At 49.6% G+C, this 18,581-nt stretch overlaps 1 protein-coding gene across 3 annotated transcripts; it reads left to right on the top strand.

The window, feature by feature from the left end:
- The first annotated feature begins 7,181 nt into the window (after positions 1–7,181).
- On the top strand, positions 7,182–17,677 carry Sftpb (surfactant protein B). 3 transcript variants are annotated; one of them, XM_051154722.1, is made up of 11 exons: positions 7,182–7,286; positions 7,562–7,689; positions 8,144–8,215; positions 8,523–8,648; positions 9,760–9,924; positions 10,137–10,226; positions 12,749–12,932; positions 13,438–13,598; positions 16,096–16,176; positions 16,582–16,662; positions 17,461–17,677. In XM_051154722.1, the coding sequence occupies exons 1-10, from the start codon at positions 7,223–7,225 to the stop codon at positions 16,642–16,644; spliced, it is 1,134 nt and encodes a 377-aa protein (XP_051010679.1). In that variant the 5' UTR covers positions 7,182–7,222; the 3' UTR covers positions 16,645–16,662; positions 17,461–17,677. The 3 variants fall into 3 exon arrangements, with proteins under 3 accessions (XP_051010679.1, XP_051010681.1, XP_051010680.1); XM_051154724.1 differs by having other exon boundaries at positions 12,818–12,932; XM_051154723.1 differs by having other exon boundaries at positions 7,185–7,286; positions 7,574–7,689.
- Positions 17,678–18,581: the final 904 nt, after the last annotated feature.

Here is an 18,581-nt window from a genome sequence, read left to right on the forward strand (position 1 = left end):
AAAATATTTATTTATTAATGTACATGAGTACCTTTTCTTCATGTATACCTGCAGGCCAAAAGAGGGCATCAGATCTCATTATAGATGGTTATGAGCCACCATGTGGCTACTGGGAATTGAGCTCAGGACCTCTGGAAGAGTAGACAGTGCTCTTAACCTCTGAGCCATCTCTCCAGACCAGGAAGTTTTTTTTTTTAATTGGCAGCTTCTTCATGATAACTTTTTAAAAAATGTTTTAAAAAGATTTATTTATTATTTACACACTGTTCTGCCTGCATGTAAGCTTGCACACCAGAAGAGGGCACCAGATCTCAGTATAAGTGGTTATGAGCCACCATGTGGTTGCTGGGAATTGAACTCAGGACCTTTGGAAGAGCAGACAGGGCTCTTAAACCTCTGAGCCATCTCTCCAGCTCCTCCGGGCACAGAAAAGAAATCCTTGCTTTTAGGTTACAAGAGGGTTCTGGTCATGGCCACCACATCTTTGCAACCTTCGTCACTGACCACATCAGGCATCATGCAAAATACCTAAACATGTGAAAACTTCATACAAGAGAATGTTATCGGGATTATAAAAGTTGAAACAAACAGAATTGCTGAGTTAAAAAAAAAAAAAAAAAAAAAAAAAACCTGGGCGTAGAAGTGATCCCAAAGTTGAGTTGGTAGCTGGCTGGTCCCTGAGACTTTCTGATTGGTCACCCTAGACAACTCAAAGGAGGGGGGGAGGGGCACGATAATAAAGATACCCAACAGCCTCTGGACTGCATACACATGTGCATGGGGTGTGTCCTCCCCCAAGAGCACTGAACAAGCTAGGAACGTGAGTTTGTCCTCATCCCAACCGAGAGCGTCTGAAAAGGAAACAAACAGAAATGACTCCTCGCCTACTGTCAAAGTAACAAATGCTTTCCCCTGCAGAGATGGAACAAGACAAGAATGTTTGTCTTCGAGGTCAGCTGGTTGTTGTCAGGAGTTAACTTCTCTTGTTGCTGAGCATCAAAGAGCCTCCTTATGGACATGGCTTCAAAGGTGGCAAAATAACGACTGGGCAAAATGTCCTTGTTCCGCCACTAACAGAATCTGCCTAAAAGTGGGCAACTTAGTTGCAGGCAGAGTCCATGGCCGCACTCTGCCAAGTCAGGGTAAGCAAGTCCTCAATAGTTCCTGCCCTGCGAACAAGTCTGGCAGAAATATTAGGCCAGAAAGCTGAAGATGAGGCTCCAACGTTATGCAGTGTACTGGGGGACTGGTCAGCAGGTAAACTGTCTTACGTCAATTTGTACATTTTGGAAGCTGCTAACCCACACTGCTGGTTCACTCAGGAATTTAAGTTTTATTCCTTCTCAAGTCTCTGAGGGGCATTGAAGACAAGATAATATAGTTCTATAACCAAGTTTAGCTGGTTAGGGGACAAGATCGTTTTAGATCAAGATAAAGAAGTTAAGCTATTAGAGTTGAGATAGGATAGATATTGAATCTCATTCGGAGATCTAGCCCCAACAAGACAGGAAAAACACTTACTTCAAAGGAGACGAATGCAGATGGCCAAGTCACTATGAATGTAACATATATAGTAATCAGTATTCTCATGATTGTCACATGGTTCTCCCTGCTGTATGTAGCTTGTTTTACACATGTGTAATAAAATAAAAGTATATATTTTTAAAAAAGAATGTTTGTCTGTGCTTCTAGTACACTGTGCTGGGAATTCTAGCCAGGGAAACAAAACAAACAAACAAACAACAACAACAACAAAAAAAAACCTGGAGTGATGGCTCAGCCATTAAAGGCTAGGCTCACAACCAAAACTTAAAAAACAAAACAACAACAAAAAAAAACACCTAAATAATTATGAGAAATGTTTTATTTGTTGAGAAATCTAACATATACTGGGCAGGGGAGACGGCTCAGTGGGCAGAATGCATGCTGACCAAGCCTGAAGATCTGAGTTCAAGTTCCCAAAACCAATGCTTGGGGCTGGAGAAATAGCTCAGGAGTTAAGGGCACTTGTTCTTGCAGAGGGCCCCAGTGTGGTTCCCAGAACAGCCCTGTAATCTCAATATTCAGGAAGCTGAACCAAAGGAACCCTAAGGCCAGGGCCAGGGCTACAGAGGTGGCGCAGTGGTTAGAGCACTGGCTGCTCTTTCAGGGGACCCAGGTTCCAGTTCCCAGCATCCACACGGAGGCTCACAACCATTCCTAACTCCAGTTCCAGGGGATCCAATGGCCTCTTCTGGCCATGCCAGCATGTGGTACACACACACACATATATGTGGGCAAAACACTCATTAACATAAAAAAATAATAATAAATTTTTTTAAAAAGTCCAGGCCAGACATGGTGGCACACACCTTTAATCCCAGCACTCGGGAGGCAGAGGCAGGTGGAGATCTGTGAGTTCAAGGCCAGCTTGGTCTACAAAGTGAGTCTAGGGCAGCCAAGGCTATTATACAGAGAAACCCTGCCTCAAAAAAAAAAAAAAAAAAAAAAAAAAAGAAGAAGAAGAAAAGAAAAGAAAGAAAGAAAGAATTTCTACTGATCAATAACAACAACAAAAAATATCTGGTTTCATATGTGTAGGAGGGTCTGGGGTGTAACTCAGTGGGACAGCACCTGTCTACTACATGTGAGGCCCTGGATTCAACCCTCAGCACCAGAAAACGTGTGCAGAGAACTCATAAGGATACTTCTCCCCAGATGCTATGTGAATGATCTATAGGCATGTTAAATTACTAATCTCAGAGAAATGCAAATCAAAATGGCAAATGTAAACAAGGAGTGGTGGCGTAGGCCTGTAATCCCAGCAGTCTGGGAGGCAGAGGCAGGTAGAACTCTGTGAGTTCGAGGCCAGCCTAGTCTACAAGCGAGTCCAGGGCAGCCGAAGCTACACAGAGAAACCCTGTCTCAAAAAAAAAAAAAACAAACAAACAAAAATAGCAAGTAAATAAATAAGCAAACAAATAAGTAGGCAAATGTATAGTTTGGAGCCACCATTAGGATGGCAACTGTCCAAAGAGCAAGCATACACACAAAAATAAATAATAAATAACAGGTGTTTTTGTGACATAGAAAAGCTGGATTTCCCAAGTGCTGGCAGGATTGTACACAAAGCAAACAAGGAAGTTTCTTTTCTTTTTTCTTTTTTTTTTTTTTAAATCTACTAAGAGAGCACACAGCCCAGCAATCGCATTGCTGACACAGCTGAAGAGCCAAGAGCCGGCTCTCCAAAGGGTGTTTAAACTCCTGAACTCACAGCAGTGTATGTACAATGGCCAAAGGTGAAAAAGCAACATGTGCCGATCAGTGAATGGATGGATGATCAAAGCATGGTGTAGGCACGGAGGAATATTCCTCGGCCTTCCAGACGAGGAAAACCTTCATACATGCTACTAGATAAGCAAACAAGAAGACATTAAGCTAAGTGAAGCAAGGACCATGTGAAAGCGCAAACATCCCACTTAACACTGGTTTCTATGCAGTATCCAAACCCGTCAGGTTTAAAGGCAAAGGGCTGGGATGTGGCTCAGCTGGGGGACTGCTTGCCTTGCATGCGCAAAGCCTCACGTCCAGTCTCAAGTGCCACATGAACGGGGCACGATGACGACACAGGCCTGTAATCCCAGCACACAGGAGGTGGAGGCAGGAGGACCAAAGGTTCAAAGTCATCGCCAGCTACATATCAAGTTTGAGGACAGCCTGCTCTACGTGGGAGCCTACTTTGTAGGAACAGAGCTGGTAGAGCAACCCCCAGTACTAGAAAAACAAACCCCCCACCCCACCCACACACCCACCCCACACACAAATTCAGAGCAACCGGAGGAACAATGATTATCAGAGCCTGGGAGAGAGAATAAGGACAGTTTAGTGGGTACAGAGTGTCACCTTTTGCAGGATAAAAGCATCCTCAAGATCAATTTCACAACGTGAATACGCTCCGGACCTAGCTGCATAGCAACAGCTATGATGATCAGTTTTATGTTCTTCGGGGTCTGTGGTGCGGGGATTGCACCGCACTCTACCACAGAGACGCCTGTTTCACTTTATTTACCAGGGTGGGGTGGGGTGGGGGGAGAATAGTGTTCTCCAAGAAAAAGGATTTAGCTCAGCTTGTGACCCAGCTGTACAAATGCTGTTCCCTGAGATAACATCAAACCTCCCACGTAGAACAAGTGCTTCGTCTGCGTTTCTTATTCTACATAAACAACTTAAAGTACTTAAAAGACATGCGAGGGGCTGCAGAAATGGCTCGGTGGCTAAGAGAGCTTGCTGTGAAATCACAAGGGCCAGAGTTCCGATCCCAGCACACACACACAGCAAAGCCAGGCATCTCCAGCACCCCTGTAGCCCCAGTTCCGAGGCTCACCGGGGATTTCTCACTGACATACTAGCCAAGAAAATATGAACTCCACATTAAAGGAGAGACCCCGTCCCACAGGAAGAGACAGGATACCAGGAGACTCTTAACTTTCCCTTCTGGCCACTGTGGCATGCATAGAGGTGCACACAACATGTGTACACTTAAACACATGTGCACATATAAAAATAAAAATCTTTTTTTTTTTTTTAACGGAACAGAGAAAGCTGTAAGCCAAGATGTTTTCAGATCCATCAGTGGAGACGTCAAGCGAGTGGTCACAGGAAACCAGGGAAACCTCTGCCATCGGCCTCGGACATGTTCTGGCCACATCATGAGTGGAGGGAGCTCGGGGTCTGTTGTACACCCTGAATAGATTTACCTAACAGTCACAAGGACGTGAGGCGACACACAGAGTGGGCAATAAATGGCCCCGGAGGAGATAATTTAGCCCTGCATCTCTGACAGTCCAGCTCTCCCTAACCAGCCAGTCACCCCTGTTGAATGGTAAACATGTGAATAGCTCTTTTCTGGGAACTTCAGTTCACATGCTTAAAGGGGGCCAAGGTTCAACTTCCTTCAGTTCCCAAGTCCAGATTCATCTGACACCAGTCACCTCCTCCACGCCGCTTACATCTCATCCCTGTGTTGTCGAAGCCATGTGCCCGAGAGACCCTGGTGGCCAGGTCGGTGCCATGCCTGTCCTGAGCCTAAGCTTAGTCCCTAAGCTCTAAGGACTGTAGCAGCACAGGCCCTGGTCAAGGTGGCCATCAAAGCCCCCGGGGGACCTACCAAGAGGCAAAAAGAAGCAAAGAAATACAAAACACAGCCGAACTGTCACTCCTGCTGACATCATCGGCATTGCATGACAGATATGGCACCAGTCTTTGGACTCTCTAACAGTATTAACAAGGTCCTGAGGCCTCTCCTGAGGTCCAGCAACTAGCAGTCACACCACTCAAGACCTCATCAGTGGCACAGTGGAATGCCCGGCCAGCTGAGAAACAGAAATGAAGGAGGCCTGGTGGGCACACGCCTGTAACCCCAACACCACATAAGCCTGGTGCTGCGGAGCACACCTATAAGTTGCAGTACTCAGGAAGTGGAGGCGGGAGCATTAGGAGTCTAAGGTTATCCCCAGCTACATTATCAAATTTGAGATCCAGCCTGGGCTACATGAGACCTTGTCTAACAAAACCAACCAACCAACCAAACAAACAAACAAAAATCAAAGCTGGGCAGTGATGGAGCACTCCTTTAATGCCAGCACTTGGAAGGCAGGGGCGATCAGATCTCTGTGAATTTGAGGCCAGCTTTGAATCTTCAGAGTAAGTTCCAGACTCGAGAGGCAAAAGCAGGTGGATCGCTGTGAGTTCAAGGCCAGCCTGGTCTACAAAGTGAGTCTAGAATGGCCAAGATAACATAAAGAAACACTGTATTGAAAAATCAAAAACAAAACATAGTAAGTTCCAGGACAACCGGGGCTACACATAGAAACCCTGTCTCGGGGTGGGGGTGGGACATGGGGGGGTAACAACAGCAAAAAGCCGATCTCATCACTTTGGGAAGAAGGCCCTTTCGTAGCCTTCCCTGGGGTGAGGTGTAACTAGAGTTGCCAGGCTGTGGTGGCCTTGAGGCCAACAGTACTGACTCCTTGAGCCACTTGCAGTGGGTCACTTTACCATCACGTGTTCAGCCACTTACTTTTATCATGGGACTAGCTCCCGCCCTGCCCGGGCTGTGGGGGCTGGAGTACTTCCTAGGGAGACTCAGGACTAGCTCCCGCCCTGCCCGGGCTGTGGGGGCTGGAGTACTTCCTAGGGAGACTCATTAGGGTAAAGCCGTGGCAGGAATCAGATAGGGGGCTCCTGATGGCCAGGGGCAGTAGTGTCCTACCATCTGTTCCTCCACTCTTAACAGCATCTGCCCTAGGCAAAGCCGTGAGCTTTTTCTCTCTAGGGCCCAGCCAGGTGTGTGCACATAGCCTGAGAGCACTACAGCTTCAGATGACCACGTGTCCTAAACTCAGCTGAACCCCATCTCATGCCCAGGAAGGGTGGCTAGGGGGTATGAGCATCTGCTTCTGAGGACAGCTACCTGAGAGCCCCAGGGACACAGAAATCTCAGGCCCAGGTCCCTGCCTCAGCTTCACAGGACACATTATTATCTTGTTCTGTCTAAATGCTCCTCCCACAAGCACCAACTATGAGTCTACAGAATCAGAGGATTTTTTAAAAAATATTTGTTTATTTATTATGTATACAGTGCACATCAGATCACTTTATAGATGATTATGAGCCACCATGTGGTTGCTGGGAATTGAACTCAGGACCTCTGGAAGAGCAGTCAGTGCTCTTAACCTTTGAGCCATCTCTCCAGCCCCAGAGGATTTTTTTTAAAGGAGGGAGTGGGAGGTAGGTGTCCCCAGGGGCACCCTGAGTGTGCCCTTCCGGCCCTTACCCTGCATCAAGAGCCAGGCAGGAAGCACTCAAGGGCATTACGTAAGAGCAGAGGATAGAGAAGCTGGGAGTGGGGCTGGAGAGGTCTATGCTGACCCCACTCAGCACCCCTTGCACAGTCCAGAGAGCTAGGACCAAGCAAGACCCCTTGTCTGGAGATGAACAGAGAGTCAGACGGAGGGGGCTAGGAAAGGGGGCAGAAGAAAGGACTGGAAATGTACATTGGCTTGCACAGGGGAGGTGGCCAGGAGCGGCCCTGCCGAGAAGACCTGGGAATCAAACACCTAGAGGGCTCTCCAGACACAGGCAAACACTGAGGTCAGCCTGCTCCCACGGAGTCCAGCCCCCAGGTCCTCTCCCCCACTATAAGAGCCCCTGCCACGAGTAGAGTGCTAAGCAGTAGGCAGCCATGGCCAAGTCACATCTACTGCAGTGGCTGCTGCTGCTGCCGACACTCTGCAGCCCAGGCGCAGGTGAGTATTCCAGCCTCCCTCCCCAGGCATCGCCACACCATTTCTGAGCCAGAAGACCCCAGTCTGCACATAATCCTGAACTTAAGACAAGTTAGCTGAGGCCCAGAGAGGCCCTGGGGGCTTCTCCAAGATCACTGGAGCAGGAGGACTCAGAGCTGCCTGGCATGAGTAATGGTCACTCTTTGCAATGAAACTGGGTTGGAGGTAGGGGGTGGTGGGGAGGATGCCAAGTGCACGCTGGATCCTGACAAACGGTGCTCTGACCCCAACTGTAGCTGCTGGGTCAGCCTTGTCCCCAGATTGTGCACAAGGCCCTAAATTCTGGTGCCAAAACCTGGAGCAAGCGGTACAGTGCAGAGCCCTGGGGCACTGCCTACAGGAAGTCTGGGGACACGTAGGAGCTGTGAGTATCGCCCAAGGGGGCCACTGGAAACCTGGAAAGAAGGAATCAGGGTGGGTTCTGAAAAGTGGAGTTCCCACGGGGGCTGGGGTGGCATGGAACCATGGGACGGTACAGTATGATGTAAGATGGTGGGTACAGTGGGATGGAATGAAATAGATGGGACGAATTGAATGAGACAGGATGATAAAACGTGGGATAAAGCAGTGAGCTGGATGGATGGTGTGGGTAAGATGAGACGAGCCTAGATAAAATGGACGGGATGAAATGTATAGGGTGGGATAGAGCAGATGGATGGATCTAATGGGATGGAGGGAATGGGATAGAACTTGCACTAGGGGATGAGATGGGACCTGTGCCTTAGAGGGACCAGTCAAGCTGAGTCTGAGAAAGCCTCACCTGCTGAAGGTAGGACCGTGCTCCAACTCATTTGCCCGACTTGAGACCCTTTTTCCAGAATGACCTGTGCCAAGAGTGTGAAGATATTGTCCACCTCCTCACAAAGATGGCCAAAGAAGACATTTTTCAGGTAATAGGAACCAGCCCCTGGAGGAAGTTTAAGGAACAAAGGACCAAGGACCAAGGAGAAGGAGCAAGCTCCCCAGAAGGGTATTTCCAGGCCGTGAGGCCTCTACACTCCTCCGGCCACACAAGAGCAGGCTCATAAAACTGAGCTTAGTGGGTGGAAAGATGGCTCAGTGGCTAAGAGCACAGACTCTTCTCAAAAGACCTGAGTTTGGTTCCTACACCCACATCAGACAGCTCACAACTACTTGACTCTGGTGGAGGCAGACCTCAGAAACCCCGGGCCAACCCTGCCCCCTCTGCCCTCCCAGGACACAGTCCGGAAGTTCCTGGAGCAAGAGTGTGACATCCTTCCCTTGAAGCTACTTGTGCCCCGGTGTCGCCAAGTGCTTGATGTCTACCTGCCCATGGTTATCGACTACTTCCAAAGCCAGATTGTGAGGACCCAGCCCTGCCTGCCACACTTGCCACACAGCGCCCTCTCTCTCTCTCTCTCTCCCTCTCTCTCTCTCTCTCTCACACACACACACACACACCACACACACACGCATGCACACACACACACCACAAATAGACACACATGCAACACTCAACTAGATATATACACAACACCCACACATACACCATTTAATCATATACACACACAACACCGCAGTCACAAATACAGCACACAAAAACAGCACACACACACACATACACACAGAGACACAGCACACACACACACAATCAGCACACATACATATACACACAGAGAGACACACATAGCACGCACATAGACACACACAGAGACACCCCCCCCAAATAAACACATATGGAACAGTCAACCAAATACATACACAACACATGCACAGCCATACACAAAAATGCTCATATCCATAACCCACACACACATAGACAATTCAATGAGATACACACACAGAATTCCAGACACACACAGCATACTGACATAGACCCATACACAGCACACACATATATAAACACACACAGACTCACGTATAGCACACAACACAGACTCACACACAGCACATACACACATACACACAGACTAACACATAGCACACACACACAGCACCCACATACACACAGCACACACATACACACTGCACACACACAGACTCACACAGAGCACATACATCCAGACTAACACATAGCATACACACACCGACCCACACATAGCACGTGCACACACACACACACACACTTCCCACTACAGCCACAGGAAACTCAGTTCCTTCACCCAGACACCCAGATCAGAGCTTAGCCTACAGACGTTCAGACATGCCCTCTGTCCCTCCCTTACACCCACCCACATTCTATTTATTCCCACACAATATGCTCACATGGATTCATACTTTCCCAGACACCTGCCCTAAGGCCCTACATGACCCCATCGCTGTCCTTGTCCCTTCCATAAAGTCCTAAGATGTGCCACTCCACCCAGCCTGCTCCCCATAATTTCAGGCTTAAAGGCTGTGGCCCTTGTCCCTGAGCATAAACCTGGGTGGTGGCGGGGGGGTCCCTCCTAATCCTAAAAACCCTTACCCCCAGAACCCCAAAGCCATCTGCAGTCATGTGGGCCTGTGCCCACTTGGACAGCCTAAGCCAGAGCAGAAGCTAGGCATGGTGAACGCTACTCCAGACCTTCTGTTGAACAAGCCGGTCCTCCCCGCACTGCCAGGAGCTCTCTTGGCAAGGCCTGGGCTACACACACAGGTGAGCCAGCCCTCCCCGACGCCAACCCCCCAACAGCGGCTTCTGGGGACTCCAGAAAGCTAAAGTGGCCATTGAGGGGCAGAGCTGTGAAGAGACAAAAAGACCAGGCGGAACTTGAATTAGGAGGCAGGATCTTGGATGGCAAGATGAGCCAGGCAGGGTCTCGGCGGTACCTCCAGCCTCAACCCCACCTCACCCGCTTCCTTCCTTAGGATCTCTCTGAGCAGCAGCTCCCCATCCCTCTGCCCTTCTGCTGGCTTTGCAGGACTCTGATCAAGCGGGTCCAAGCTGTGATTCCCAAGGTAAGGATTCAGTGTTCAGAGGCACACAGAGCTCAGGGGGCCCCCAGTAGCTGCACCTTCCCTTGCCCCGGCACGCCAAGAAGGCCGTGAGGAGTTAGGAGACATTGCTCCTACCCAAGGCTCAGGCACGGGAGGTTAGGTCAAAGCCAGCCCTCTCCCCATCTGAAGGCTGAGATGCCCTAATTCCCACTGTAGGAAAAATGCATGAATGCTCTGCCATACTCTCCATGCCTTCTGTCTTCCAAAGCCCAGAGTAGCTTCTCGCAGTGGCCCCAGCAGCCCAGGCTTGACCTGCCCACAGTTGGCCATACCCTGTCGACACTGCTGGGGGCCTGAAGGCCATGTTGGTCAATAAGACTCACAACAGGAGCCAGGTGCAGTGGTGCAGGCCTGTAATCCCTGCACTCAGCGAGGCAGAGGCAGGTGGATCGATGTGAGTTCGAGGCCAGGACAGCCAAAGCCACAAAGAGAAAACTTGCCTCGGAAAACAAAACAAAACAACAAAACAAACAAACAACAACAAGACTCACAACAGGCCACACATTTCAGCCTTTCTGAAGCCTGTGTTGTGGAAGGAACTCGCAGATTATAGAACTTCCAGAATTCAAATAAAATGATGAGAGTTAGGAAGGCCAGGGAGAGACTCTGAAGGAGTAAAAATTAAGCCAAGATCTGGGAGAAAATAAGACTAAGAAAAAAAAATGATCTCAGGGAGCTAGGATGGCTCCTGGCTAAATGGCCCTTTAAGTAAAGTCCTTGCTGAGCCTGACCTCAGGGCCTTAGCACACACATAAAAAGTTGGGCATAGCAATGAATACTTGTAACACATGCCGGGAGGCAGAAATAGGTGGTAGGTCCCTGGACCTTGCTGGCCAGCCAGCTAACCAAATGGATGAGCTTCCGGTTTAGTAAGAGACCTTGTCTCAAAAAAACCAAAAACCAAAAAAAAACAAAAACAAAAACAAAAACCCAACAGCATGGAGGGGCTGGAGATATGACTCGGCAGTCGAGAGCACTTGTCATATTTTCCAGATGACCCAAGCTGTGTTCCCAGAGCCCCTGTCAGAGAGCACACAACCACTTGTAACTCCAGCTCTGGGGAATCTAACACCCTCTTGTGGCACCATGGGTACCTGTGCAAAAGTGGCATATGTATACTCAGATACACACAAATACATAAATAAAAAGTCTTTAAAAAGAGGGGGAGTGACTAAGGACGACACTCAACACTGTCCTCTGGCCTCCACATACCTGCACACACGTGTACATATACATGCAAAAAAACAAAAACCACATCAGTCTGCACATCACTGAAGACCAAATCCAGGACCAAAAACATGATCAAGAGAGACGATGTGTGGACAGATGGAGACAGCCTTAGAAGAGCCGAGAGGGAACAGCCAGTGAAGTAGAAGACAGTGCGGGATGGTAATGTGTTGCCAGGGAAACCAAGAGAGCACGGGTGTTCGATTGATCAGAAGGCTGCTGAACCATCAGGCAGGATGAGAGTTGGGCGGGCGATGCAGACGGGTCACAGAAAGGGGAGCAGGCACAGCAAGGCTTCCTAAGGTCAGAAACCATTCCAGCATGTTCTCCAGTCAGCAGAGGATAAGGCGAGGGGAGGCAGGGATGGAGGTACCCAGGGGTGAAGCCCATTTTACCAGTGAACATCTTGGTCATTGACTACAATGACGGTTGACTTGTGTCACTATAATGGAGGAGAGCCAAGTGTGGGCCGATGAGAACCGATAGGTGCCTTAAGTGCCACAACTGGGAGGTATCACACTCCAGGGTGTCCATACTCCGAGCCTTCCTCCTGCCTCAACCTCCTGGCACAGGGGCCAGCTTGTCACATAGAATGGGTAAAGATGTAAAGAAAAAAGCCACACACCTGTGATCACGATCGCCCTTCAGCTTAGAGCATGTTTGCAATTGGAGTGAGGTGCTGGCTTTCCCGGGGGTTCCGTGTCAACTATAGGGGGCCACTGGAAGGAACTGTCCGTCTTCCTGATGGATGACCATGGGAAAGTAGGGTGGCCCTGGGTCAGGAAATGGGCTTTGCATTCTAGATATAGGCCAGGCTGCTAGAAGCTATGGCCTTGCTGCCCATTTTAAGTGACTCTAAAGCCTTTGGAGTCAGATCTGGGTCTGGTTCAACTGCTGACCCTCTCAATGACTCCAGTGAGTCCCCTGCTGTCATTTTATTTTGTTTTGTTTTGTTTTTCGAGACAGGGTTTCTCTATATAGCTCTGGCTGTCCCGGAACTCACACTGTACACCAGACTGGCCTCGAACTCATAGAGCTCCACCTGCCTCTGCCTCCCAAGTGCTGGGCTTTAAAGGTGTGCGCCACCACTGCCCAGCTCCACCCTGCTATGTTGTATGCTCAGTGGCCTGTGGACAGCACTGCTCTCCTTCTTAGAAGGGAGAAAGGGGGTGTGTCTGGGGTACCCACTCAGATGGGCACAAGTGAGACCCTGCAGAGGAAGGTCCCAAGTTGTCCTTTCTCTGCCTCCACCCCAGGGTGTGCTGGCCGTGGCTGTGTCCCAGGTGTGCCACGTGGTACCCCTGGTGGTGGGTGGCATCTGCCAGTGCCTGGCTGAACGCTACACAGTACTCCTGCTAGATGCACTGCTGGGCCGTGTGGTGCCGCAGCTAGTCTGTGGCCTTGTTCTCCGATGCTCCACTGAGGACGCTGTTGGCCCAGGTAAGCCTGCTGCCACGCCCCCTGCTACCCTCTTTCTTTGCTTCTCTCCCCAACTCATATCCTTACCATGCACATGTGGGGAGTGAGAGAACACGGACAAGGTGAGGGATAAGAACCAAGACTAATTTTTTTTTTCAAGACTAATTTTTAACTATTTGTTTATATGGACATGAGTGCTTTGGTTCCCATAGAGCCCACAAAAGATGTTGAACCCTCTAGGATTGGAATAACTGACAGTTGTGAGCCACATGTAGGTTCTGGGAATTGGACCACAGTTCCCTGGAAGAGCAGCCAGTGCTCTTAACCACTGAACCATCTCTCCAGCCCAGAACCAACATTTGTATAAGACAGGCCTGGGGAAGGATTAAAAACAGTCTGACTACACAGCATGGGCTAGCCTGAAGCTTGGAGCAATCCTCCTGCCTCAGCCTCTCAAGTGCTCGTATGACAAGGTATGTGCTTTCCTGCTCAGCCTGCTGGACAATTTTGGCTATTTCCTCTTTAGCCCTCCCTGCTCTGGAGCCTCTGATAGAAGAATGGCCGCTACAAGCTACTGAGTGCCATTTCTGCAAGTCTGTGGTCAGCCAGGCCTGGAACACCAGCGAACAGGCTATGCCCCAGGCCATGCACCAGGCCTGCCTTCGCTTCTGGCTGGACAGGCAAAAGGTGGGTGAACACACAGGTAGGACTTACGGCCTGTGTGTGGTGGGAGCTGAGCCGGGAGAGGCTTTGTAGCCAGAGACACACAGGATGCTGGACTGGAGCCCAGCCAGGGCGACAGGATGTGGGTCAGAAAATGATGGGCTTGTCACAACTATAACTAGGAGACATTGCTGGGCCCAGGGCTTTGCACTGTGGAGCACCAGCGTGCCTTCTTCATGGACTAAGTACAAGAAAAGTATTGTTAGTGCTGGAGATATGGCTCAGAGGTTAAGAGCACTGCCTGCTCCTCTGAAGGTCCTGAGTTCAATTCCCAGCAACCACATGATGGTTCACAACCATCTACAATTTATTTATTTGAATAAATAAATCTTAAAAAGAAAAAGTACTGTTAGTCCCAGTAGGAAAGGGCTATGCTGTCCTTTCTTGGCTCCACTCAATGGTGTGTTTCCACACTGTGCCTTTGGTGTGCCACATCTTATGGCCATGATGGGTAGCATTTGACAGTACCAGAAAATGAGCAAGCCAGGGCCGGCTGGAGCAGGTAAAGAACTTAGCCTTCTCCCTGGATCCTGTCCTGCCCCACTCTGCTCACTCTGTGACTCAACTGGGAGAAGTCCACCTGTAGCAGAGACCTAAACGCTGGGTATGGTACTGCTAGCCTGTAACCCTAGCATTTGGAAGGCTAAGGAAGGAGAATTGGGAGTTCAAAGCCAGCCTCAGCTATATAAGTAATGAGTTCAGGGTCAGTCTGGCCCTACATGAGACCTGTCTGGGGAAAGGAGACAAAGAACAGAAAGAGGACAAGAAGAAAGAGGGGGAGGACTGGGCAAAATGGTTCACTAGCACGGCCACCAAGCTGACGACCTAAGTATGGTCCCTGGGATCCATATGGTTAAAGGAAAGAATCAACTCCTGTAAGCTGTCCTGACCACACATTGTACGTGTGAGTACACACACACACACACACACACACACACACACACACACACACACACACACACAGAGAGAGAGAGAGAGAGAGAGAGAGAGAGAGAGAGAAATAAAAGGTAATTTTTGTTTTTCTTTTTTTTTTTAAAATTATTTATTTTTATTGTATGTGCATTGGTGTTTTTGCCTGCATGTATGTCTGTGTGAGTGTCAGATCTTTGAGTTACAGAGAGTTGTGAGCTGCCATGTGGTTGCTGGGAATTGAACCTGGGTCCTTTGGAAAAGCAGTCAGTGCTCTTAACCGCTGAGCCATCTCTCCAGTCCTTTGTTTTTCAAGACAGGGTTTCTCTGTGTAGCCCTGCCTCTGTCTCCCCTAGTGTTGGGATTACAGGCATGCACCATTGCACCCAGCTATAAAACCAGTTTTAAAACCAGGCTGTGGTAGTACACACCACAAATAGGCAGATTTCTGAATTCAAGGTCAGCTTGGTATATAGTACAGTGTGAGTTCCAGGACGGCCAGGGCTACACAGAGAAACCCTGTCTTGAAATTCTCTCACCCCTCAAAAAAAAAAACAACAAAAAACCCTAAAATTTTAAGCCTATGATAAATTTCCTCACCAAGGTGGAAAAGAACTTTTGTTTTGTTTTTTGTTTTGTTTTTCGAGACAGGGTTTCTCTGGGTAACAGCCTTGGCTGTCCTGGACTTGATTTGTAGAACAGGCTGGCCTCGAACTCACAGTGATCCACCTGCCTCTGCCTCCTGAATGCTGGGATTAAGGCATGAGCCACCACGCCTGGCTGAAAAGGACTTTCTTTAGAGAGGGGGTCTGGTGTACCTTAAACCAATCTTGAACTTCTGGCCATCCTGTCTCCAGCTCCTTTGTGCTGAAACCGTAGGAATGCACCAGGATGCTCAGTTTCACGTGGCTCGGGAAGTTTAAACTGAAGGTTTCACGCACGCTAAGCAAACATATGATGCTGTGAGCAAGCCAACCGGTCGCTTCCATCAGCCAGCTCTAACACCCTGGCTTCCCCCACAGAAACCTGTTTCAGCCTGCCAAGCTTAGGTGCAGTCCTTTTTTCAAACTTATTTCATGAGTATGTGTTTTGCATGTATGTATATATAGGCACCATGTGTGTGCAGTGCCCAGGGAGGTCAGAAGAGGCCAGATGTTAGGCATCATTAGGGTCTTCCAAAAGAACAGCAAGGGCCTAAATACTGAGCCATCTCTCCAACTCTTACGTACTGAGTCTTTTGTTTGTTTGGTTTTTGTTTTTGTTTTTCGAGACAGGGTTTCTCTATGTATCCTTGGCTGCCCTAGACTCACTTTGTAGACCAGGCTGGCTTCAAACTCACAGCGATCTGCCTGCCTCTGCCTCCCGAGTGCTGGGATTACAGGCGTGCGCCACTACACCCCGCTATGCAGAGTCTTAATGGTTAGCACTGACAGACAAGACACACACACAGTTAGGAGTGGCGTGGACGAGGAAGGTGGAATGCCAGGGCTCCAAGACAGGTAAGTCTGCTGTAAACAGGCTCCTACCATCTTGTGTGTTTCTCTTTCCTCAGTGTGAGCAGTTTGTGGACCAGCACACGGCCCAGCTGCTGGCCCTGGTGCCCAGGAGCCGGGATGCCCACACCACCTGCCAGGTATGCCCACCCGTTCAGCTGACCCCAGGACTTCCCTCTGCTCCCACAGCCCCACCCTCATGGTCCATGATCCTCAGGGGCCCCATCTCTTGGATGCAGGCAGCCTAGGGTGTAGAGGTGTGCCCATGGAACAGGCTTCAGTCTCAGAGCGGCAAAGAACACAATGGGACGGGCAGCTGGGGCTGCGGGATAATGGTCATTATGGGATGTGGTTGTGTTCAGTGGTGGAGTTATAATATAGGGTGGGGGCCTGCTTCCTTGTCTTTAAGTCCCAGAGGCCCGTGGCTTGGAGAGTGGGTCTTGAAAGTCACATCGAGTCCCCGCTGGGCAGCAGGTGAAGTGAGAGTAGTCTCTATACCTGAGGGTTAGAGTAGAAAGCTGAGGCCCTGGTGCTGTCTCTGGCAGGCACTGGGAGTGTGTGAGGCCCCGGCCAGCCCTCTGCAATGCTTCCAAACCCCGCGCCTCTGAGGAGAACTCGGTCTCCAGGTGAGTCGCAGGCCCTGGGAGGAGATATGGGTTTTTGCTTGCTAAGGTTTGGGAGCAGGTCCTCCTGCCCCCTTCTGTGGACTGTGTCATCCCACTACCTCTCCCAGGCACAGCTCCAGCTCCCAAGGTTCTAAGTGGTTCCATCAGGAAAAGACATTTTTTTGGGGGGACCTACTGTCACTCTCTGCCCTCCTCACCCCATCCAGCTCTATCCAAGTTTCTATCCAAGACCTCCTCACATCTGGGCTGCCTGACCGCAACCATTGGTCTCTCAAGTGACCTGGACAGTTAAACTGGGTCTAGGTCACAATGTACCAAAGCTAGCACTCAGCGCCTGTGATGGGGCCCTGCTGGTGTACACAGCTGGCCCACCACTTCCAATGTGAGAAAGGACCCCAGTGTGTCACAGCCACTGTGGGCAGGGAGCACAACTCAGTGAGTCTCTCAGGGACCAATTTAATGTGCTCCTTGCTCCCCATCAAGTGCATCTGGGCACCTGGAGTGAGGGAGGCACTCAAGATGAGTCACCTTTCCCTGGCTCTCAGAGCTCCAGTCAGGCTTGCTGAGGCAGGAAGAGTGAGAGGCGGCCTGAGCTCTGGGTCCAACTCTGCAATCTGGGCAGTGGGTTCCCAGACAAAATGCACAGGCTCCTCTTGATATGTCACTAGACTAGCTGCAAGTGGCCCAGTGAAGGGGCTCTGGCATTTCTGAACTGTCACCATCACAGCCAGCCCCCCCTCCCACTACTCTCCCTGAAAAGGACCTTACCCCCCACCCTGATCCTACTTCCTTCTTCAGGGTACCTTATACCAAAGGACCATAAGTCTCGGCTTGCACCCTCAACCCTGTGTCGACCTGTATGTCCCAGGCCAACCACAGCCCAACATGAGTTGTTTCTGTCTCCTCTGGGAATGAGGTGTAGCAGGCCCATGTCTTCTGGAAGCCTTCAGAAGGGGCTTCAGGGCTTTACTCACACCAGAGCGAAGCTCAGTCCAACAGCTCCCACAGCCCCCCAGGGACCAAGAAAGAACTGCCACAGCTCCAAGAAGACAGGAGGGAGGAACTGGGGGTGGCTAACCCCTTGCTAACACTTGTATAAAATTCAAACTTCACAAGAATAAAAAAAATGGGAACATGAAGTATTATTTTAAGGCTCGGTGGCATGGCACTTTCCAAGCATGCCAAAAACCTGGGTTAGATCCCCAGCACCAAAAAAGAGTTTAAAGGGGATGTGATGGCTGGGCGGTGGTGGCACACGCCTTTAATCCCAGTACTCGGGAAGCAGAGGCAGGAGGATTGCTCTGAGTTCAAGGCCAGCCTGGTCTACAAAGTGAGTCCAGGACAGCCAGGGCTACACAGAGAAACTCTGTCTCAAAAAAAAAAAAAAAAAAAAAGGTGATTTGATGGCTCTCACCTACACCTCAGATCTTGGGAGACCAGTGAAAGGATTGTGAGCGTTTAAGACCAGCCTAAGATACAGATCTTTCTGTCAAAAGTAAAATGGGGGAAAAGGCAGTATATGAAATCCTCAACACACACTTTTTCAAAACAGAGAATTTAAAAATCAGGAAGGGCTGGCACCATGCTTCACTACATGAAAGTGAACACCACCAAGGCTGAGTGCTGAGTTGGAGTCCCAGGACCCACATGGTAGAAGGAGAACCAACTTCTAGTTGTCCTTTGACTACCACATGTGCCCTCACATACAAACATACACACATATGTACATATAAACAAACATACTCTGGCCAGTATGGTTCCATATCTGAGGTGTTCTTCTGAGATAAAACGGTTTCTAGACTGAGGGATAGTTCAATGGTCAAGCACTGGCCTAACATGCTTGGGAGCCTGGGTTTCATCCCAGCACTGAAAATCAGTGGGAGAGGGGAGAGAGTTTCTTGTCTTTTTGTAAATCCAAA

The sequence above is a fragment of the Acomys russatus genome, chromosome 13 (assembly GCF_903995435.1).
Source record: "Acomys russatus chromosome 13, mAcoRus1.1, whole genome shotgun sequence".
In the NCBI taxonomy this organism is placed as follows: Eukaryota; Metazoa; Chordata; class Mammalia; order Rodentia; family Muridae; genus Acomys; species Acomys russatus.